General features: G+C 43.9%; 1 protein-coding gene across 4 annotated transcripts in view; it reads right to left on the reverse strand.

Moving 5' to 3' along the window:
* Positions 1-3,522: 3,522 nt before the first annotated feature.
* The window catches only part of Pum3 (pumilio RNA binding family member 3), a 34,764-nt gene continuing 14,064 nt past the window's right edge, over positions 3,523-24,222 (reverse strand). For 2 of the 4 annotated variants that reach the window (XM_075973774.1, XM_075973773.1), the window contains exons 11-18: positions 23,877-23,975; positions 23,074-23,127; positions 19,112-19,192; positions 13,464-13,606; positions 12,605-12,827; positions 9,891-9,978; positions 7,936-8,026; positions 3,523-3,782 (exon numbers count right to left, since the gene is read on the reverse strand). In XM_075973774.1, coding sequence (XP_075829889.1) covers positions 3,650-3,782; positions 7,936-8,026; positions 9,891-9,978; positions 12,605-12,827; positions 13,464-13,606; positions 19,112-19,192; positions 23,074-23,127; positions 23,877-23,975 — 912 coding nt within the window. In that variant the 3' untranslated portion in view covers positions 3,523-3,649. The remainder of the gene's footprint in view (positions 3,783-7,935; positions 8,027-9,890; positions 9,979-12,604; positions 12,828-13,463; positions 13,607-19,111; positions 19,193-23,073; positions 23,128-23,876; positions 23,976-24,222) is intronic. The other 2 variants (XR_012910679.1, XR_012910678.1) reach the window with 2 other exon arrangements.

Raw genomic sequence — 24,222 nt, forward strand, 5'->3', positions numbered from 1 at the left:
CTCCAGAAACAGGGCTTTGCTCTGTGCAGCTAGGTCCTGGAAACCTAACCCGGGTGGCAAGGAAAGACAAGACAGACACACAGAAAAGCTGGGATCAGGTGGACGGGACTCTCTGATGGAGAAGCCACGTGCTTATTACACACAGGTGAACAGGAAGGTGGGGTTATCGCATACAGTGGAACAAGGAGGCAGGTTTAGCCAATCTCCATGGGGCTGAGACCCACAGTCATGCCCAAGTTAACAATCCACTCATTTAGGATTCTGTGTTCTCTGCAACAGAGGCTAAGGGATTTGGGGCGCTTAGGTGGTGTCTCAAATTTAGAAGCAATGACGGAGAGCATGGTGTGTATGACCCATCTCCCTGGCTAAGCAGCACCCCTAAGCATTGACCGTGTTTTGATTTTTCTTTCTTGGGCTGCAGCAGGCAACAGAACTCATGGCCTGCTGCATGCTAGGCAAGTTCTCTGCTGCAGAACTACACTGCCAGCTCCAAGTGGCAGAGCTTATTGCTTAGTTCGGTGTAATTGGCTGTAACTGGACTTTCTTTGGACTGCCAACTCCCAAACAATGACACGGACTTATTACTATTTATGAAAGCTTTGCTGTTAGCTTAGGCTTATTCCCAACTAGCTTTTATAACTTAAATTAACCCATTTATATTAATCTCTGTTCTGCCATGTGGCCCCTTACCTTTCCTCCACACTGTATGTCTGACTTCCTTGGTGTCTTGCTGCTGAATCCCCCTCCTCTGATTCTTCCAGAGTTCCTCTATCTCCCCAGATGTCCCGCCTATCCTCTCCTGCATAACTATTGGCCATTCAGCTCTTTATTAAATCAACCAGAAAGTGCCTTAGGCAAAGGAGGTAAAATAGATACATCTTCCAAAAGTACAAAAAAAAAAAAAATCCTACAATTGGCTCCATACAAACAGATGCTCTAAGACATTGTGTTTTCTTACCTTTTCTTACTCATTTTTGCCTAGGCTGGCTTCAAATTCATGATCCCCCTGCCAAAGCCTCTCAAGGGCTGGGATTACAGGCTTGCTCAGACAAGCCAGCCTTCCTTGTGTTCTACTCAACCATCATTCTGAACATATATACTCACACTTCTGCAAGATTTAACTTAAAAATCTACATGTGTCTGTTGCTGGGTCCTAACATTTTTCTCGAGGGAAGAACGTGTGTGTGTGTGTGTGTGTGTGTGTGTGTGTGTGTGTGTGTGTGTGTGATTCAGTCATGCTCCAGTGACTCTCTGGAGATAATCTGTAGAAGTTGGTTTTCTACACCCAGCTAAACTGTCTAAAAGGCTTCAGACTTGCCAGCACTCTTTTGACGTCAACAGGAACCCGATTAGAGGCTGGGACTCACTCAGTTAAGAGTGTTCAGCAAGGAATAAGAGCAATGGGCTTTCCACAGGAGATGAAGGTACAGGACCTCCCGCAACAGGCATGCAATTCCACAGGACGTGCAGAAAGCCAGAAGGCCGTCCAGATGGGACTGCTCACTGACCTTGAGTGTTGGGCAGTTTGCAAGGCTAATGGTATCTTGAGCCAGGCTAGCTCAATGGGCTGTGAATTTCTCTAAAGGTATCCAATGTGCAATCAATCAAATGGATGCAAATGAAAATGGAGGGATGCTTTTCCGTGCCATCAGGAGTTCAAGGCTAATTAGCCCCATTTCCCTTAGCAGCTCAATACCACGACAGTCCTCAACTCCTTTTACTTCTCGCTCAGCCATGCTCGGCATGTCAGCTATCCGTCTTATAGTGGCAAGACAGCACTCTCCAAACACCTTTGTCCTTGTGACCACAGCTGCCAGGCAGCAGGATTGGAGACCTGGGTTCTCAAAAACTGTTCCCAGCAAATTCACCTTTCTTCCAAGATTACTCGGCTGGACTCTGTGCTAAGCCTACCCCGGCTCTTGTGCCCGAGACTCAGAGGAGATATGCATGTGGCTGGATGAGTAATACACACCTGTGACCCATAGGAGGCACTGTTGGAGCACCCCGGGTTGTCACCAGAGCAACCTCTGGGAGCCACACCACACAAACAGAAGAGGAAAATGGCTGTGGGGGAGGTGGTAAGGCAAGAGAAGAGAAGAGAAGAGAAAAGAAGAGAAGAGGTGTAAGGGATTCTGGTGAGAAGTTTTGGGGGAGGGTATCTGGTAATAGGGATGTAAAAACCCAAGGAAATGAAATAAATCTGACAGTGACTAATTACAGGAAAAGTAAAATGGCAGTGAGTATAAAATAGCAGCTCCATATGTCATAATCCAACTCAACACTCTATGTAGAACCCTTGTATCGGATGCAGCTGCACTGGGGTGAGGAGGGAGGGGGAATGGAAGTTGACAGCGTGTATTTTCTGCAGTATGATGTCATAAGTATATAACATGTATATATTCAAATACATAATAGAAAGCATATTTAGAATCTGCCAGAGCTAAGATTGCAAGTTATTACGAGAAGTGTGAGTTTGGGGCTTAGGAGATGGCTGTTTTTGTTACAAGCTGCACAAAAATGCTTTTTAAAATTACACATGTGCTTATCTTTTTACTTCTAAGGATGAAACATGGAGCATCTCCATCTCTCTGAGTGGCCCTTTCTATAGAGAACTCAAATCCAACAATGCTATATTAATCAGACAGAAGTAAAATCAAACTGTCTTTTCCCCATTTACCTTCTCAGTCCATGCTCAGATGCCCTGAGAATCCAACCAGTTGCAACAGGTGCTAAGCCTTTGGAAAGGCCTTAATCTATCCCAGCAGGAGAGTCCCAGATGCCACACCAGTAGTCCTGGGACCCTGAAGTAGGGGCAGGTATGGCACAGCCAGCTCCCCAGGGGACATAACTACCCATCAGACCATCTGGAGGAAGGACGAGGCTCTGGACTGTAATGCCCGCTACACGAGCCTCAGCGGTCTACAGCCCTTCTCCAGCCTCACTGCCGAGAGCCAGCTGGTCGCCCCCCCCCCCAAGACCTCTACACTCTAGCACACTAGCCCTTACTCACCCTAAGGCCTATGATATTTTAGGGGCTGCCCCAAGGGAGAATGCCCCACCACAAGGTATTTACTCTGTAGGCCGAAATCCAGAGGTAAGACTTTCCCAGAGACCTCGACCTTAGCAATGATCCAAGGTCTAATTCCTTTAGCACACGGCCCCCTGAACTTACCAGAGCAGCTTTCAAAGGTAACCCGCCTGAACTCAGTTTGCACAGCAGCCAGAGAAGCTGTTCCCAGGCACAGGCTGCCGCCAAGGGCAGTTCACATTACTGTTCCCGCCACACACAACCACGGAGCTTTCTCATGCCCTTCCTTCTTTCGTCAAAGAAGTCCTCAAAAGTCCACCTTTTCCAGGAAGCCTTCTCAGACTGCAGCTGGCTCCTCTCCTAAGTCAAGCCATTCAAGCACACCGCACACACCCAGGCCCATCAATCACAGCAGTCTAAAGTCACACCGCCACAACGTGATCTGGGCAGTACTCGGCCTGACGGATGACACAGCTGGTATCAAACAAAAAGTCTCTTTCAGAAACAATTTTATATAAATAGGTCCTTTAACAAAGAATGCATGTACAGAGTGTCCAGTTATGAGTATGGGGATCCGCCCTTCTCCATGGAAGCGGGCCCCAGCTTGCTCGCCCAGCACGCCTATGCGGTCAGCTTCTCCAGCAGAGTTTCCACTCCTCTGCTGGTGCTTTTGTTTTTTTCCAACGTTGGAATCAGGCTTTTGAGTCCAGCTTTGACTTTGTTTACAACTTCCTGGTCACAGCTCTGAAGAAGGCTAGACAAAGGAAAAGGTTTGACAAAATTAAATGTCATCAAAGTGCTGAACCTGCAACACCACCATATGGACAGCGTAACCAAGCCATTGTTCGGTCATCTCCTGCAGCGATCTACACAGTGTTTTACACTGATTTTTTAAAATTCATTGGATGAGCCCAGTGAGATGACTCAGCAGGTAGAGGCTCCCGCTTCTTACCAGTCCCAAGGACCTGAGCGCCATCTCTGGAACCAGAAGGCAGAAAGAGAACTGACTCCTGCAATTTGCTCCCTGACCAGGACATGTGTGCTGTGGCATGTATGTACGTGCAGATACCCACACCTAACAACTAACAAAGAAATGGAGTTGAAAAAAATTAAAATTCACCAAATAAATGAGAGCCAACAGACTACATTCTTAAGCTACGGAAAGGCTTTATAATCTTGTGGGTGGAGTCACCGAGACAAGCCGCCATTCACTTCCTTACAGCTGCCTTAAATGGTTTGGCAGGTGTGGTGGTTTGAATGAGAATGGACCCCACAGGCTCATATATTTCAAAGTTTGGATCCCAGTTGGTGGAACTGTTTGGGAAGGATCAGGATGTGTGACCTTTGGGGTTTCAAAAGCACACAACAGACCCAAACTTGCTCAATCTCTCTGCCTCCTGCTTCCGGAACAGAAGTAAGTGCTCAGCTACTGCTCCAGTGTCCCATCTGCCCCTCTACTGCCATGGTGCTCACCGACTTACCTCCTGAAACTATAAACAAGCCCCACTGCCCCAGAAACTTTTCTTTTATTAGCTGCCTTGGTCATGGGTATCTTGCCACAGAGACAGAATAGTGGCTCAGAGCAGGCTACTGTCCTACCTGGGCAACTGCTGAAAAGCGAGACCATAGGCTTTACTTGCTTGTTGACACTACAGCACCACAGGCATAGAGACAGCCAAGGAACACTGTGAACTCACCCCAGTGAACACATGTGGCGGGCAAATCACGGAAGAAAGCGAGGGTTAGTGACCACGTCACTGAACTCCACACCTACAACACACACGCTGTGCTGTGGAAGTGAAGGGCTTTACTAACCACACAACCCAGAGCATGCTGACTGTCTACGACTCTGTCTCCTGGTCTGGAGAACAGGAGACACAACTCACCTTCTTATCCAGGTTCTTGCACATACTGGGTACAAATTCCACCACTGACAATGTGCATTTCAAGGCTGCACTCTGGTGCCAAGCTAAGCCACACTCACACTAAGGCCACACTCAACACACTAAGACACACTCACACTAAGGCCACACTCAACACACTAAGACACACTCACACTAAGGCCACACTCAACACACTAAGACACACTCACACTAAGGCCACACTCAACACACTAAGACACACTCACACTAAGGCCACACTCAACACACTAAGACACACTCACACTAAGGCCACACTCAACACACTAAGACACACTCACACTAAGGCCACACTCAAGACTGAGCTGCACTCCTGCTATCCCACACCCAAGACTGAGCCACACTCCCCCTATCCCACACCCAAGACTGAGCCACACTCCCCCTATCCCACACCCAAGACTGAGCCACATTCCCCCAATCCCACACCCAAGACTGAGCCACACTCCCCCTATCCCACACCCAAGACTGAGCCACACTCCCCCTATCCCACACCCAAGACTGAGCCGCACTCCCCCTATCCCACACCCAAGACTGAGCCACACTCCCCCTATCCCACACCCAAGACTGAGCCGCACTCATGCTAAGCCTACACTCACCACTAAGCCATACTCACAGCAAGCCCACATCCAGTCACTGAGCCGCACTTAGGCTAAGCCCATGCTCAGCCACTGAGGCAGGCCCCCAGTTCCCAGAAGGCTGCTTTTTAAGGTAGAGCTTGATACTTAGTAAATACTCAATAATATGAGCCATTAAACAAAGCTGGGCTACAGGCACCAGACTGCGGGCCACCAGGCCCAAGTTCTTTAGGACCACATTTAAATGTCAACCTCTGAAAGAGTCTAGAAAGAGATTACTTGACATTTTCAAAAGTCCCTAGTGCCAGTGACTTCCATTATGTCCACAGAGAGGAAGGTGTGTGAACAGCACCAAGCAGCATCCTACAGCTAAAGTGCCCTGAAAGTCACTTGTCTTTATGTTAACACCTTGGCTAAACGGCCACATAGTACATAATATCAGTACAAGTTAGCAGCTAAACACAGACACAGTGAAATCCATCTACATGCCTTGCTTTCTTAATAAATTTAAGATTATCATTAACTTTTGTCTTATAAGCAAGAAAACCCAGCAAAGCTCAATGATTTTCCAAGTCACACAGTAGGCAGGAGCTGAGATAGACTAACTAGGTCCTAAGTTCTTAGGTGCTAGAGAACTCTACAGAGTTATTTCTCAGCCAGCATACAAAGCTTTTTCCTCTTTCCAACCAAGATGCTCTTTCCATAACTCAATAATGACTGTGGTGAACAGACAAACCCAGCATTATATATTCCCCAAAGAAAACACACACTTCAACTACAATGCAAACAGGCAGAGAGTTTGGCAAACAATCGCTATTCAAGTATCCAGCAAATTAAGATGGTTGCATTTAAAGCCACAGAACAGTTCAAGCTCTGTTTGGAACGTCCGACACTGCATGTGTCTCCACATAGTTCCAGGCAGAGCTCCGCAAGAAGCACACTGGATCATTCTTCTGTCTGCGATGAACCCACGGAGTGCTGACCAATGAGCACTCTTTACACACTAATTTCATGGCATCATTGAGCAGAATGAAAGCATGTCAGTAGGTGTTAACATTCCGAACGCCTGGGAAAGGGATGCAAGACAAAAAACTTCCTGTCACAGCAAACGGGCTCTGGCTCTCTAACATCCACTGCAATATGAACTCACTTCTCTAAAAACAGAGAGCCTGATCTGCATGTAGTACCCATGCAGTCGAAGACCCTGAGTGACCTAAAAATGAATTCTCGCTATGTACAGCAGACCAATGGTATGCTGGAGTTTTTAACCTATTGCTTACAAACCACACAATATAGTGCACAGTTCCACAAAGAAGGTGGAAGCTTCAAACTGCAGATTCTGTTTTCTCATTGTTAGCAGACGTGCTGGTTAGTTCTGTCAATTTGATGCAAACTATAGAGTTACCAGGGGGAAAAAGAAACCTTGTTGAGGAACTGGCTCCATCAGACTGGCCACGGGGGCATTTTCTTAACTGTTAATTACAGAGGAGGGCCCAGCAACTGTGTCCAGTACTAGGCAGGAGGGCTGGGTTAGAAAGGTAGCAGAAGGCACTGGGAGCAGACTGGCAAGCAGCATTTGTCCATGGTCTCTGCTCCAGGTCCCTCCTTGAGCTTTCGCCTTGACTTTCCTCAGTGATGGACGGGAGTTGTAAGGTGAAATAAACCCTTTCCCCTTGAAGCTGCTTTTGGCCAGTTGAATAACCGAGAATCAAACTAGGGCAGCAACACAGTAGAAGAAAAACAGCAGCTGATTCAAACAGCACACAGATGTTATAAGGCGGGCATTTTTAACAGTGACCTGGACATTTAAACTCAACATAGCCTTGCCCAGAGAGCAATCCGAAGCAAGGTCTCTATTTACATATCTCATTTCACAGACCCTTTACCAATTCCAGAATCCCTAAAGACAATGAAAAAAACACTATAGTTCGGCGTGACTTAAAGAGCTTTGCGACCGTTTCCAAAGGCATATAACTTACTCATTAAGAGAAAATGTAAGTGTGTTTTGTCAAAACTATAAATCTAATGAAACTATGTACGCTGTAAATGCCAAAATTCTGTGCTCTCTGACACTCAAAAGATGAGTTAAATCTGAGGACTGAAGAGCTACATTTGTTTTAAGTTATGTCTGTTTACTGTCTGTGTGTGAGCGCACAAGGCTCCTTGCCACACTGTGTGTACAGGGACTGACTACTCGGGGCGTATTCCTCTCCTGTCTTGTGGGTCTCGGAGATGCAACTCTGGTAGCCAAACTTGGTGGCAAATGGCTGTGTCTCACCAGCCCCTACATGAACTTTTGAGTATTTGTCTAGACCATGAGTGATGGCCAGTCCCACATTATGGGGAGTAAATCCTAGAACAAGAAGCAAAGGTAAAGGAGTGTGCGTGTGTGCTGCACGCGCTACCCACTGACCTGGAAAGAATAATAGCACCTCGGTTGATGCTGGCCCAGGACTTGAGGTTCTTCATGCCAACGTGCTCTACAAGGGTCTTTGCAAAACAGCCTGCAACATAGACGGGGACTCAGTGAGGACATGCACACTCCCAACCCGCACCTCAATGCCCTAAGTTGCAAATGTTTCAGCAGAAAAGTTAAAAATAACCCTCACCTAAAACCACTAAAATGCTAGCACAGATTTAGTACAATTTTTGTAATTCTGATGCGAATTTTTGGCAGTAATTACCCAAGAAAAAGCAAATTATTTTAAAAAGCTTATTTGGTCACATCTACATTTCTTTGTAATATTTAATGATTCAACCTTGACCTACTCAGAAGTAAATGTTTGACAGTGCTACTTCACATGTGGCCAAAATCGGTCCCCCTGATGTAGAAAAGTTTAACTGGAAGGAACCGATAATGTGTTTAGTGGCTAAAGAATGACCATGTGGGTTAGTCATGACAATTTCTCTCTATGATGCTTGCATGGCCATATATCAAAAATAATTAATTATGCCTGTGGTCCTGGCTCTAAAGTCTGAGGCAAGCATCTTATTCACTGTGTGTTCTATGTGCAACTCACTCTCAGTCAGTTCTAGAGACTGATGGAGGAAAAGATGGCCTATGTTGAAGGCAAAAATCCCAAGTAGGTACCATGCATAATAATGAAGCCAAAGATACTCATGGAGCCCACCTAGCTCTTCACGGTAAACAGGGGCAGCAATCAGCTAGTGAGGTGACCGAAACATGTTCTACACTGTGTGCACTTATTTCTAGATGCTACCAGTCCCCCATTAAGGGTGGACTCTAAGTCTTCCAATGATTCAGGTAGCCTCACTGTCCAGACCGAGAGAACATGGTAAAAGTAACACGGGCTGACTTTTGAGGATTAACCATGAGGCATAAGCATACGTGTGCATTGCTTCCTTGGGATGCTCAGTCTAAGACCCAATCAGCAGGCACAGCACTTACTGCATAAGCATTGAGAACCTGAGCTCAAATTCCTAGAACCTATGTAATGCGGAGGAGGTTATTATTATATACTCACTCCTATAATCTCAATGTTCCTCAGTGAGATGAGAGGTAGAGCAGGAGAATCCCTAGAAGCACAATGGCCAGATAGCCTCACCTGACCACCACCCGTGCCATGACACACACATTTCTATACTCACACACATATGTGCTACAAACAAAAAATTAAAAAAGAGGAAGTGAGGCTGCTGGCTCCAAGCTAAGACTGACCATTTTGTGAGTGAGCTACGGTGACAGTGCTATGCTCCGACATCCAACTGTTTGCCCTGAAAGGCAGACAGAGGCAAGCTCCACCAAACCCCACATGACTGCTCAGAGACCCACTAAGCTCTGAGGTAGTTTGTCACACAGCAATACAAAACCAGACAGACAGACACACTCATTTGTGCTTGAACGTGACAACCACTCCAAGCCAACAGCCATCTTTGAGGACTTCTAGCATTTTTATTATGGAAAATCATTAGGAAATTCTTTGGACACTAACTACTTGTCTAACTCATTTAAACTATGCATAGACTTTTTTTTTGTTTTTAATAATGAAAGGGTTGCTTCAACTCCATATTATACTTGAATATCTTATCTAAAAACTGGAGCTAAAAACAGTCCCAAGCCATGACCTTATGATGGTGCTGCCCTACACGAATGGCCCAGCCAGCCACAGCATTACAGGTGGTCTCAAAACCAAATTCATGACCTGCCACCCCTTTCAGCCGCTGTAACAGTTCAAACAGTATGGCTAGAAAGCAGTCCACCAATGCGCTGCAGCCCAGCCCTTGACATTTAATCATTACCTACTCACAGGCTTGATTTTCACACACTTAGCAAATCCCACCAGGACCTAAATGACCAGTATAAAGTCCAGAAATGCAGAAATTCCAAAGATAAGCCACACACCCTACCTTCTCTTCCATTTTCTTTCCTCTTTTTATCTTGCTCTATTAACCATTTGAGAACGAGATGTCCCGCAGGATGCTCAGCAACATGCAGCTACAAGAGAACCCGAACCGTGTTATTTCAAAAGCTGCCATCCCTCTCTGGCCCATGAGCCTATCTCTACCCCATGTATAGACATGGATGCAGTTAAGTTTCACAGTTAAAGAAACCTTTATCCAGAAAACCCATCACATTCCCAGGGTGCCACAAGCACAGCTATGTGGGAGATCTCGGCCTCTGCAAGGTAGTTCAGCGATTAGCTGAGTTTCTGTTTGAACAGTACCACACAATGCTTTACAAATCAGGTGAACCTGCCAACTCTTCCTACGGCAATACACTGATGTGAAATACAAATACACCTCCTGGAAGAACACTACATAGTGTTTAAATACCATTCACTACCATGACCTAGTGAGCAGGCCACGAAAACATCTGCAGCTTACTTGCTGGCCTTACCAGCTGTTCTCACAGTAACAGCAGTCTCCCCTCATTTAGTATGAAAATAAGCGCTCATTGAGAGCAACATTTCATCACACATTTGTCTGATTTGCTCCAGGAAGCCAGGGGCCTGAGCTTGCCTCTTCCCATCTACATGTCAGTAGCACGCCAGGCACTCAATACCATACATCCTTTTTATTCAGAATCAAATGCATGTGGGCATTAAGCATTGCTGAGTGCCAGACTTGACCCAAGGCTACAAGAAAAGAGATGGAAAGAGTAACTGCTGTGAGAATATGCTGGACTGTTTACTCAACTGACGGCCCCTAGCCTGTTTCCTCTAAAGGCTGTGTTCTTTATTCCCCCCAGGAGGTGAAAGCCGAAAGATCAGAGAAGCAGAGCAGCCAGCCTCTAGTTCTTACCTCTATGAAATACTCAGACTGAAGGGGGTATCCTGTCTCTACAAGCCCTCAGCCCAAGATGCTGTCTCCTCCTGACTTAATTTCCTCTCCACCCAACCATCATTCCTGTCTCCACCTCCCTAGTACTGGGATTAAAAGTGTGTGATCCCAAGAGCTGGGACCAAAGGTGTGACAAGGCTGTGTTCTTAAGGGCCACATCCTCAATGACTGTAAGCAGACCCAGGAATCCTGTCACTCTGCCAGAGATTGGTCTGGAAGCAGATTGACTCAAACCAATTCTAGCAATGACAGGGCAGGAAAGTCGCCTGGAGACCATCTTCCAGCCAAGAAAAGACCCCACTGCGAGGAGATGCTGAGGCTGTGGAAGTTGGCTATGAGTAGGACACAGCACACGGGAAGATGGCAGAGAAGAGCTGAGCAGGGGAGGCAGACTCTGCCCAGTGCAGCAGCACCTCTGCATTGTGATGACTTCATGCTGCTACGACAGGCACCCATTTTTTGCAGCCCATGGACTGCTGATCAGAACTAGATAGATTACTAGTTTCAAGTCCCTGGAACTGAACTAAAATGCAGATGTTAGCGTTCAGCTAACATAAAGGCATGCATAAAAGTGACGTGCATGCTGTCTCTCTAATGGATTCCAAACTCTAAGGGCAGAAGTATCTTTTTAAGCATTTCTGACAGATTTATTGCTTTTTCGATTAATGAATGAAAGGCTGAGAACTCGAACAGCTTACTTTATATCCTTGAGCGATGCCAGGGATCATAATGAAAGGTTATTCTATTTAGCACATAAAGGCTTTTGTCAGACTGAGTGACAGCAGAGGTCAAAGCTTCAAAAACTGGTCATTCCCTAGAACCAGCTAGTTCTGAGCTCTGCGCGCTTACAAGCTAGCACAGGACAAAGGCCCTGTGTGATCCAGCCTCTGCCTTCCTCTTGTTTGTTTGCTATTTTCAAGTGGGAGTCTTGGGCTCAGTAGCTCTCCCTTCCTCAGGCTGCAGGACCCTCCCTCCCCACAGCCCACATGCCTCTTTCTACCATTCTTGCCTGAGCTGCTAACCCTTCAGGGTTCAGTTTGGCTTTTCTGTTTCCAAGCTGGGTCTTACACAACCCCACCGAACCCAATTTTCCTTCATAGGTTTTGTTTCAATATTAACTTAAATAATTAATATTCAAACAGTGTGTCTTCCAAATGGCAAGCTTTTGGGGTGCTAGTTAGCACTTAATGTAATCAGTGACCTTAAGATGCAATGCAGAATCACACCATGTCCAAGAAAATACAAGCAAGAGTGATCAGAATGAGCAAGTATATTGTTAGAGAGTCTCATCCAGCTCAGGCAGGCTCTGGTCTCCATAAGTAGGAGAGGACAGATAACTTTGAGCTCTTATTCCTCCTGCCTCTGTCTCTCAAGTCTACGGTTTGTAGGTATGCATCAAGCTGAACAGGTTTTTAATGAGTCAAAATCAGGAAAGATTTCACAGAGAACTGTGGGCCCTGGGATGTATTAGCCTTGTATTGATGAAGCACAGGCAATAGAGAAAAGGACAGCATTTCACACTGCAGGAAGCAGCTGCAACAGCAAGCATGGACTATTTTGGAAAGGTAATAAAGGGCCAGTCACAGATGTTTAAGAGGCATAGCACGTGACTTCAGGCAGTATAGAATCACTGCATTTCTGAGAAGGACAGGCACTATATGGCGCTCTGGTCTGTTTGAATGTGCTACTGGCATTACTGCTAACACTCTGTAGTGTCCATGACTGCGGCTTCTGCAGGCCCCGTGGCTCTGCTGCCTGTACTATAATCAACTGTACATCACCTCTCCGTCCTTGCCACCAGGATGCAGTTGCACAGCTGCCAAACTGGCGATGGCATCCATGGCAGGCTGAACATCTCCAGTAGCAGATCCCAGGATGTCAGACACCAACACACACGCAGACCTGTCCAGCACCACCTCTTGCGCATGTCCTTGCAGGTGGTTTAGCAAAGCTGGGGAGATGGATTCTAAGAGCTCACGCCGGCGGATGGCGGTGTCTTTCTTACTGTCGGAATATGATGAATGAGGTGGTAAGAGAAATGGGAGATCTTGTTATCACAACCCTCTAGGAGCTTATCCCAACCTGGGCTACCCGCTGCTGTAACTGTCTGTCCTGCCGAGGATGCGGACAGTGAGGGAGTGAAGGCTGCAGACTGGGCATCTTTCCATTCTCATGATCTCAACACTGCCTGGCAAGGAACAGGACTTCAATAAAGGAAGTTGCTTTCTACACTACAGACAAACAACCCTCCCAAATCCAGGCAGTCTTAAACCAAGTAATGACAAATCAACATGCAAGACAGGACGTGTTCAGAGTACTTCACAGACTCTGCTCTCAAGACATTAAAACACATGACGCCAGGAGCCTTGAAAGTAAAGCAAAACAAAAAAAAATCAAAATCACACTACTGGGTGCCAGGTCTGCTCAGGGGGACCTTCAGTCTGACACTGCCATTTCCTTTCAAGGTATGGTCTGAGACCGTCAAACTCTCATGCATAACAGGGAATTCACTAAGAAGTTTTAGAGAAATAGAGGAAGAGAGGGATGCACGTACAAAAACTTCTTGGTGCATACATCCCTCACAAAGAATCAAGCACCCGGGCAAAGGAACAAGGTGCCAAGCTATCAGCTGCCAGTTACCTGTGTGCATTGCCATCACCCTTCTGCAGAAGCTCGATGATTTCCGGAACCGTGTGGGCGGGATCTCTGGGACTCAGCAAGTACAACAGGACTTTCCTCCCGTATTTGTCATTTACTATGCTGGGCAGGGAACTGATGATTTCCTATATAATTAAAAAACAAAAAGCACCCTTGCAGCACTATTTACATTCCAAGCTCAGATGGGATTTGAAGGGAACGAGCAACACAACCTTGGCTATTTCCCTCCGCACACTCACTAGCAAATGTGAAGTTAATTCTGACATGTCTTATCAAAACACGAAGAATTACATTCAGAACATAGTTAATTATCTACTGTGGCTGTCATTAGTGAATAACCTGTTCGTATTAACGGATCAAACCCAAGGACTTTAAGAGCTTGGAAGAGCTATCTCCACTCATGAGGAGGAGTATCTGGACTGCTGTTACTAAGGACAGCACCTGCTGTGATCGGAGCAGACGAGGGTCACTTTGCAGGAGCACTCTGTGTAGCAGGAGCCTTGATGAGGCACAGGCCTCAGAACTTCCCTGCTGGGACAGGAGAGAGGAAGCTGCCCTGTGGAGCAGGAAGTTGATACAGGCTCAGCTGGGCTGCTAATATAGCAAACGAAGGCTGTTTACTATAGTGAGAAACAGGTGTCGCAGAGGCAGAGTGCGGTCATCCACTAGCTATGTTTACAGGTCAGGATCAGAAGCAGAGATCTGACTACTCCTGACCTTGACTGCAAAGCTGTCATATCCAAAGGAAGCATACACCGTCCTCATAAAGGAAGAGACCCTCCCAAGATGACATAAACTCAGGATTGTTATTTTTTTTAAACAATTAAAAAAAATGTTTTTATTGTGTGTACGGGTGTTTTGTCTACATTCATGTCGGTGTACAACATGCATGACATACACACAGGAGCCAGAAAAGGGTATCAGATCCCCTGCGATTAGAGTTACAGAGAGTTCTGAGCTGCTATGTAGGTTCTGGGTATTGAACCTGGATCTTCTGGGAAAGTAGCCAGTGCTCTTAGCCATGGAGCAAAGCCACTGCTCCAGTCCCTAGTCTGTCCTTAAAAACCAAACCAAACCAACCAAACTACCATTCATCACTAAATAGTGATTTTAGTAGTACACGGGGCTAAACTAAGTCAGTCATCCATGGCTCAGGATACAGCACAACTCAGACTCTCGTGTTCGTTGATAAAACCCCAGGCTTCCCTCAGCTTTCTGCACCAGTCCACATCCTTCTGATACCCAATGACAGGCGCTCGCACTGGCTACATGCTGAAATGGAACAGGACACCGCTTAGCGCTGAATAATCTCCCTCATAACTAGCTTCCAGAACTACAGCTGGCTCCTCATTCAGCTCTCTGAATCACCTCTGAACCCAAGGTCACACATGATTTCCACACACACATGAAGGCTTTCAGAAATAGGTCTAACCATCTAAAATGCATCCATAATTTCAATCACACCAGAAAAATGCAGAATTCATTATAGGGTGTGGAGTTCTTTTCAGCATCTCAAAGTAAACAAGTCTTAAAGTAGCATTATTATCCATGCTTTCAATAATGAGATGGTTTATGACTCCAACACAGGGAGCCTTTAGTATGCCCTCAGTGTACCATGAACTGACATCTTTCTCATGGCATAATGAAGAGCCACCACAGGACTCCACTGACAGCCCCCCCCCCCAAGGACTACTTTCATGGCGCAGTCTGTGCACAACATCTATGCATAGACACACTCAGTTCATTTGCTCCACCCATGTCCAGGCTCCATGGCACTCTTAAGAGGGCTAGTAGTTCAAAACAAAGGTGCACACAGGAAACGTGTCCACATTTTCCATAGGGGCAGAAACAAGCAACAGAAACTTGAGCCTTGAGCCTGTAGTAAACACACTGCTATAATAGGACATATATGGGAATGATGAAACTAGTCACAGGGAGCTAAAATCTAGTAGAATAAGCAAGAGAATTAATAGAAAGTTAAAAATAATAGGAGAGACTTAAGTACTAGACAGTTGAGGGAGGTCAGATCACTAGGAAGCCAAGTACTGTAAAGATAGGACTTTATCCAGAGGCCACATTTTTGGCTGCACTAAGGACATGATGTATTCTCTCCATTCTCGACTCCCTCCCTCTTTATTGAACACCTAGCCTATCTCACTCATGTAAGCATCTGGTCTGTGGGCATTTCTGAGTTTATAAGTTCTGTCAGATCACAGCTAACTGCTAAAAAAATGAATGAAAACAACCAAAGGAAAAAGTCAAGTGAGAGGTAGACGTGGCTGAGAGAGCAGGGCGCACTACCTGGCATTTGGTCATAGGAAACAAAGAATGATCATCAGCCTATGATTTCAACCTGACACTTTGGTAAGACCAATTACTCTGAAGAGAACACCCAGCCACACTGGGTTTTCTTAGAGCCTGGGTGGGAAAGAGTCACTCACAGAACTCTACTGGTTAGTGTTGACTATCAGTTTGGTACAACCTAGGATCATCTGAGAAGAGTCTCACTGAGGAATTATCAGGAACAGGTTGACCTCTCAGCCTGACTGTGGGTGAATCATCTTGCCTAGTAACTGATGCAGGAAATCCCAGTTCACTGTGGGAAGCTCTATTCCCTACGAAGGGGTACTGACCAGTATAAAGAAAACTCCAGCCAACAAGCAAGAATCCATGTGTTTTCTCTGTCTGTCCATGACTGTGTATGCGATATTTAATGCCTGACCTGACTTCTCCATTAGGAGGGTCAATTGTAAACCAAATAAAACCTTCTTCCCCAAGGTTGTTGTTTTGTTTTTAAAGTTTCACAGCTACAGAAATGAAACCAGAATACCCATATATGTGATAAGAATTCTATGGAATAGCAAAAGCCAATAAAAAGGAAAAACAATTTCTGGGGTGTTCCTGTTTTTGTCACTGTTCGTTCGCTTCTGGTTTGCGGTGCTAGGGACTGAGTCAAGTCTCTCATGTGCTTTCGAGGTGCTCTGACATCAACTACACGCCCCTCCTCCAGAAAGGGTTTGCATTCTGTTTTTGTGATAGAGTCTTATGTACCCCAAGCTGACCTCAAGTTGCTTTGTAACCAAGGGTAACCTTGAACTTCCTATTCTCCTGCCTTCACCCTCTAGTTTTTAAGAGTATAAGAAATACTAATCACCACCATGAATATAAAAACTACAGACTTCAGTACATTCACTAGCAGACTACTTCCTACTAGTCACTGAAAATAAACGCAACACACAAAGGTGGGAAAATTATGCTCTATAGGGCAAATCCTGTCTATGTTCAAGTTCTACACACCCATCAAGCTAAGAATGTTTTTTCTTTTCCTTCCCATTTTACACTGCAAAGCATTCTTTAAAAGTATAAACAAGACAAACCATATATGGCCCATAAAACCTAAAGTAATTACCATCTAGCTCTTCACAATAAATAAATGAATAAATAAATCTCACTATTGAGCCAGGCTGGCCCATCCTCCAGGTTTGTTGGCCTCTCAAGTGGTGGGATTATAGGTGTGAGCCATCACATATTTGTGTCAAATGATAGAAGACTAAGTAGTTGGCATATTATTCTTAGTAACTTAAATTATTTATTAAAGATATGGCATTTAAAATATGTATCAATACTTCTTCATTCCCAAACAGCAAATGACCAGGTACCCATCCCTTTCTTAGCAAAGCTGCTATGAAACCAGCCAAAGCACATGAGAATAAATGGAATCGTTTCCTTTGGAAGTATGTTCATTCTGGGGAGGAAAGCAGGTGGGCGACAGCTTGAGTTTATTTTGAAAGGTCAAAGAAAGGTACAGCTGACCAGGTTGAGATTCCAACTTGACATTCTGGGAAGCACGGATACCCTAAGTGGAGTGCTTGGCAATGCTCAACTTTCCTGGTAATTTTTAAAAAGCACCGCAACTGAATCCTGTGGTGGATGGGTGGGAAAATACAAGAGCAATGAACATGTCACAACTTTATCACTAACTCCGGGGTTTAATGATACACAGAAAGGTGGAGCATTTGTCAGCGAGAGGCGCGTCCATGAGAGCTGCCTCCAGTTCGCCTTCAGGAATGTGGGTTCCACAGCTGTGGACCTCAAACAGATAAGTGCAAGAAACGAAAATGGCTTCAACAGCAACTTGAAGAGAGATAAATGGTTGGAAAAGACTAACCCAGCAGATAAATCTGGCAAGTCCTGAGGGGCACTTGTTTCCCTTGAAATGCATTTGGAGCAGCAAGGCACATTTTCGTTTTTGTGAAATATTACACAAAGCAAACTTTCAACAGGCCAGCCAGTTTCCATTTTCACAGAACAGCTTTATTCATAGCCGATTCTACGGCCTCACATCTCTGTCACAGGAATGAAAAACAATCACTAGTGATTGGAGTCAAAAGGGTCCTAAAGTCACAAGGAACATGTCAAAATATTCAGTCTGTGACACAAAGTCTTGCCAACTTGTTTCTTCCCACAATCCCATTCCCCCAAAAGTCACCACCACTTCAAGAAGAGTCAAGAATGGAGCTGGAAAGTGGCAGCGAGGGCATGAGAAACCCGCAACTGGGCTTTCCAGCTGCCGTCTAGGAAGCTTCCCCCCTCCCCCCTTCTATTAGGGATAAACTCAGTAAACAATGAGCTACCCTCACCCTGTCAGACTAGAGAGGCCACAGCACCCCCACCTGACCACAGGCTTTGCTCCACGGACCCTGTAGGAGTCTCACTTGTCAGGACAATTTCTCCAAGACTCCACGTGCAAACACAAGGGTGCATGGGACTTCCTGGTGAACAATATGTGCTTGCAAAACTAATCAGTTTTAAAAACATTTCCAATTTTGGTCATTGCTACCAATATTGCGATTTCTTGTCCCTAGTTTGGCAATCTCTCCCTTGTCCAGCCAAAACTTGTGCATACTACACAGAAGGCAGGCTCAGAGAATCAGAACAAGAGCAGGAGAGTCAGAGAGAGAAGGAGACACCCAGTTGCCACCACCATGTCTACTTTGGGGCAGCTCTGCCTAGAGTTCTGAAGTCAGGGGCAGGGATGAAGACGTTTACTCAAGCATTACCACCTTATGGTCACTGTATTAGACCTGAGCAATCGCTAAGAGGTAAGAAGGCAGTTAGGACACCAATTTTAACAGAAGCTTTTGTTAAGGGTGTCACAAGCACAGGTGAATGGGTTTTAGGTGTTCTCTTCTCCACTAGCAGCTTAGCCAAGCACACAGGGACAGATGAACTGGACAGCTGTGCAGAGGCTGCTTGCCCACAGCAAGTGTATTAAATTGTAGAATCACTAAACAAGGCAATCACCAAATAATTACCAATCATATCCAAGCACTGCTTTGCTTAAAAAAAAAAAAATTCAAGGCAACCTTAATCCAAAGTCAGGTAGAAATGTCAAGTCATGTTTTAACCATGGCCATTTTGGTCTTTAAAACAATTACTATCCAGTTACAAGGTTGGGATTCATACAGGAACAGAGCAAGTCTGTAAAATAAGACACAACTAAGGCTACGAAAGTCACAGTAAACATGGACAAAAAGCACAAGTCAAAGAGTTTACATAACATGTGAAATTAAACTCCAGCACTGGCCACTGGCCGATGTGACCAACCCCAGCCCATCCCAATTACTTACTGATATGATTATCTGCTTCACAAGCTTAGTATCATCGATACAATCAAATGCTGCCAGTAAAACCAAATGCGAGTACTGGCCCTGTAAGAATGGGGAGACAGAAAGGGTTAAAAACATTTGTATGGTGGACTGGGGAACCGGCTCTTGTAGGTAAAGGCGCTTGCTGCCAAGCCTGATGACCCGAGTTCAAGCCCCAGAACCTGAATGGTGGAAGAAGAGATCAGACTTTCCAAAGTTGTCCTCTGACCTCCACATATGTGCCCAGCACCCATCTCCAACACAGAAACTAAACAACTAAATACAAAAACAAAAACAAGATAAAGTAACAGCAAACCTAGAAAGCCAGGTATGACAGCATATGCTTTTAATCCCAGCATCTCAGGGGCATACAGATCTCTGAATTTGTGTGCAGCCTGGTCTATGCTATCATGACATAGTGATAAAAAACAAAATTTTCCTCTTACATACTCTACCCACAGAGCCTACACAATAGTCTGTCCAACCTTATGCAAACAAGGTGAGTCAAAACCACTCAAAAGAACCACCTAATTATTGAGATAAGGTTGATTTAGCAAAAAAGAAAAGAAACAGAAAAACATACTGGTCAAACAGGACAAAACCTAAGCAAACATCCAATTAATGAATGGCCACTTCAAAATTTTAAATGAGACAATTAAATGAAAGGTTAATTGGGGGAGGAAGATGCAGAAACTATTCAAATAACCAAAAGAAAAAAAGAAATGGCTAATCATAGGAAGATTTATATACACATACATAAATATACATCATAAAATATATACATACATTCATAAAACTATGAATATATACATTTTTATAAATTTTCTGTCATACACAGAAAATTCTAGAAGGCAAAACATAGTCACCCCTGGGTCAAAGGACTAAAAATTATTTTATTTTATTCAATTGCTTTTATTGTACATTGTTGAATTTCTTTGAAAATAGCTATAGAGCAGGCACCAAAGCTACAGAGAAACCTTGTCACAAAATACCAAAAAAAAAAAAAAAAAATTAGTCGGGCAGTGGTGGCACACGCCTTTAATCCCAGCACTTGGGAGGCAGAGGCAGGCAGATCTCTGTGAGTTTGAGGCCAGCCTGGTCTACAAGAGCTAGTTCCAGGACAGGCTCCAAAACCAGAGAAACCCTGTCTCAAAAAAAAAAAAAAAAAGAAAGAAAGAAAGAAAGCAAGAAAGAAAGAAAAAGAAAAGAAAAAAGAGAAAGAAAATAGCTATAGATATTTAAAACCAAATAGTGAAAACAAAACAAAACCCCAAACCATATACAAAAATTGGAAGCCGGGAGGTGGTGGCACACACCTTTAATCCCAGCACTGGGGAGGCAGAGGCAGGTGGATCTCTGTGAGTTCAAGGCCAGCCTGGTCTACAAGAGCTAGTTCCAGGACAGGAACCAAAAGCTAAGGAGAAACCCTGTCTCGAAAAATCCAAAAAAAAAAAAAAAAAAAAAAAAAAAAATTAGATAAGAGCTAGGTACTGTGGTACATCCCTATAACTTATGACACCTTTAGGTATTTATTAGAGGGAGACCAGAAGACTTCTGTATGTTCGAGAACATCCCAACCTACACACTTGAGTTCTAGAGGCTACATGGTTGGTTTCTTCTTAAACAAACAGCAAAAATCCACAAGTTTCAAAACAAAGAAACAAACAAAAAAAGAAACTTCCCTAAATCCACACACAATAAAAAGTATACCAACTATATACACCATAATGGCCCCAAGAAGTAGATAAAAATCACTGCTTGTAAGAGTAGAAAGGGGCACTCACAAACACACTGTCTACAATCACCTCTTTGAGTTGAACTTTTGGGGGAAAGCAGGCATCTTCACGCTGGTTAGAACGTAAAGTGGTTTTCTTCTTTGGAAAGCAATTGGGAACATGCATGTATGCATGTATGTTCTCATTCAGCAATTTTAGCTCTAGGGATTTACCCTAGACATGCTTCCACATACATACATGCACAGACATACATATAGTAACAGATATACATATATATATTCATAATTTAAGGACTCTAAAAACAATTCAAGATTCCAACAGAAAGGACTGGCTAAGTGAATCATGGTACAGCGATGCGATAGAACACATCAAAAACTCCTTGTTTCCACTGTCAGGCAGGCACAGCATAACAAACCGCCAGCAAGGCATTTCTGTATGAATACAGAAGTTGGCCCACAACTCAATTTAAAATGCAGACGCTGAGGTACCATCTTTTAAAGGCACCGTCACACTGAACAAAGAGCAATGGTCATCTCTACAGAAGTCGGCAATCAGCTCATATTAATTACACAGGGGAGCAACAGGCAATCCCACAATCATTCTAGACACTGAACAATGCTTCTCTCTGGAGCCGAAACCCAGAAACCAGCATACACCACCTTGATCTGACTGACATTTAAGACTACCATAAACACTCCACAATAATTCTGTTCAAGGCACTGAGACAGACCTAATGCCAGGACTGAAAGAAGTCTAGATAAAATTTTAAAGACTAGAATAGTAAAATAGAAGTATAAAAACCTCAAAACTGAACAGTAACATCTGGAATTCTAAATGACAGTTCAAATCTATCAAGTTCTGCTTGTTTACCTTCTCTCTCAGAGGTAATTCTTAAATTACAGATGTCAGATTGCTAGGTTCTGTTACCACCACAATGCCAAACTCGGAAAGGATCTCAAAAAATGAATTGGCCAATTACCTCATGTAATCAAAATTTAAAATAAAAAAATCTAATTTATTATTTAGAAAATACCTTACTAACACAGTTTAGATAGAACTTTCTATTAACAACCCATTTTTACTCAATTCCAAATTTAAGTATTTCAATTAAATGTCACACAAACTTAACTGTGAATAAAACATTCTTGTACATCACAAGCTGGAAAAAAACCACATTTCCCTTCCCAGAAGTCAGTGGCCTACCAGTTAGATACTAACTCTTCCCATCATTCCCAGCCACAGAAAACCACCTGGTCCACACAGCATCTATCCTTGGTCTGAAGTAAGAATTTGACAAATCTAGTTGATCTCATTGGATTTTTTTTTTAAAGAAAAAGGTTGAACAGAGAGTAGTTTCAACTCACCAGTAATTGATAAATTTACTGAATTATATAATCAAAATCACATTCACTACCACATATAACCTAGGTTTAGCATTACTTTGCATTGCTAGCATGGAAAAGTCATTCGACATTTCAACACACAAAGATTTCTATTATTTGCATCTCGGTGTGGATGGCAATGCACACGTATGTGGGTGAGACTGCCTGTGTGTGCGTGTGCAGAGCCAGGCTTTATCCACTGCGCTGCTGCCCAGATACAAACATCCTAGTTTAGAAAAGAAACAAAACAAAACAACCACCACCAACAAAACCTCTGGTATCTAATGCTAATCCTTCAACAGATTCCAAGAAGCTAAAATATTTAATAGCTCAACTTTTTCATGACCACACCATAAATTTATACCAAGAAAACGGACCATTTTTAATTTATTACGGTTTTGGTGGTGGCAAAAACTAGTCTTAAGTTTCTGAACTACAACCTGACATTATTTAATTAGATATCTAAGGCTTAAACAGGCAGCAGTAATCCTGTACTTAGTGAACAAGGCTGAGACAGGTATAAAACAGGTACAAACGATCAGTCTTTATAGACCACCACCAAACAGGGCCTGGGGTGTAGTGCACAGACAGGCAGGGTACCGCCTAGAACATATGAACTCCTCTCTTTGATCTCTAGCAAGACACACATATATACAAACAATTCATACGTAGAGAGAGAACTATAGGATGAACTCCATTTTGTTCAAATTAACCTAAAAAATGGGTAGAAAAGATGCGATAAACAAATGTAAACAATTTCCTGTAGTTTTCCGCTTTCCCCAATAGGCACTGCTAGACTTCATGGACGTTATTCTGTCGTACTTACGTTAGCCACTTTTTCCACGTAGGTCTTCATTGTTTTCACAATCACTTTTCTGTCCTTAAAAAGGAAAAAGTGCCTCAATCAACTTTTAATTGTAGATTAAGCTGACTGCAAAGTTAATATTTACATATTATTATTATTTACATCTTCATCAGCATCATCTCTTTGTTAGTGAAAAAACCAGTTTACAAAGCAGAATGGAAAATGGTACGGGTTAAACCAAAACACCTATAAAGAATTATATAATTTTCAGTTTATGCCCACCCATTTTGGCACAAATATGGAACCATGAAATTCTTCCAATGTCTGATATGCCTTCAAGAATCTAACATACAGCTATATTAATATATGTTTGTGCAATACTTACATTTGCAGTAAGTAAATGTAAGTAGATAAAACACAACTAACATTTAACAGATGAAATATGCAAAATTCTATGATCTAGATGGATGTTCACCTTTTCCTCAGAGTATTTAAACCACACAGGACACACATATGGTGCAGTTAATTATTAATTATCTCTGCCTTCCTCCCATTCTCAATATGACCATTAAATGAAAAGTGAAAGAAGAGAACATGGGTCCCCAGACCCGTGTAAGCCGAGGTTGAGTATAAATGTGTCACCTAACTGGAGGATTTCTTCCTTAGCTTTCAGTGAAGCCCCGGGAGGCCCTAAGATACAGTTCCCAGAAGATGACACTTCTGTACAACTGGGAACCAAAGTTGAACAAAGTAAGACTAAAGCCGACTGACTCAAGGCTTGAAGATCAAGTCCAGAGTGCAGGTACGGCCTGGCTCTGACTTACCTTGGGTGTACCGTGCCACAAGCAGTACATGGCCACTCTGGCGCCATCGTGTGTGTGGGCCAGGTATACCACTGCTTCCCGGATGGCTTCAATTAATTCCTAGAGAATGAAGAGGAACCCCAGGCAGTGAACACTTCAGGTTTCAATCCTACAGCCAGCCTCTTTCTAGACACATTCTTTTCCAAGAAAAGCAGCAAATGCAGCTCATAGTAATTTCTAATAAACAACATAACCAATTTCCTCTTACATCTAGTTGTAAAGTACTCACAGGTGATGTGCGATATATTTCAATGAATACAGAAACAGCAGCCAGAGTTGTGGTTCTAAGGCAGTGTTTAACAGAACA

This window comes from Microtus pennsylvanicus, chromosome 5 (genome assembly GCF_037038515.1).
Source record: "Microtus pennsylvanicus isolate mMicPen1 chromosome 5, mMicPen1.hap1, whole genome shotgun sequence".
NCBI lineage: Eukaryota > Metazoa > Chordata > Mammalia > Rodentia > Cricetidae > Microtus > Microtus pennsylvanicus.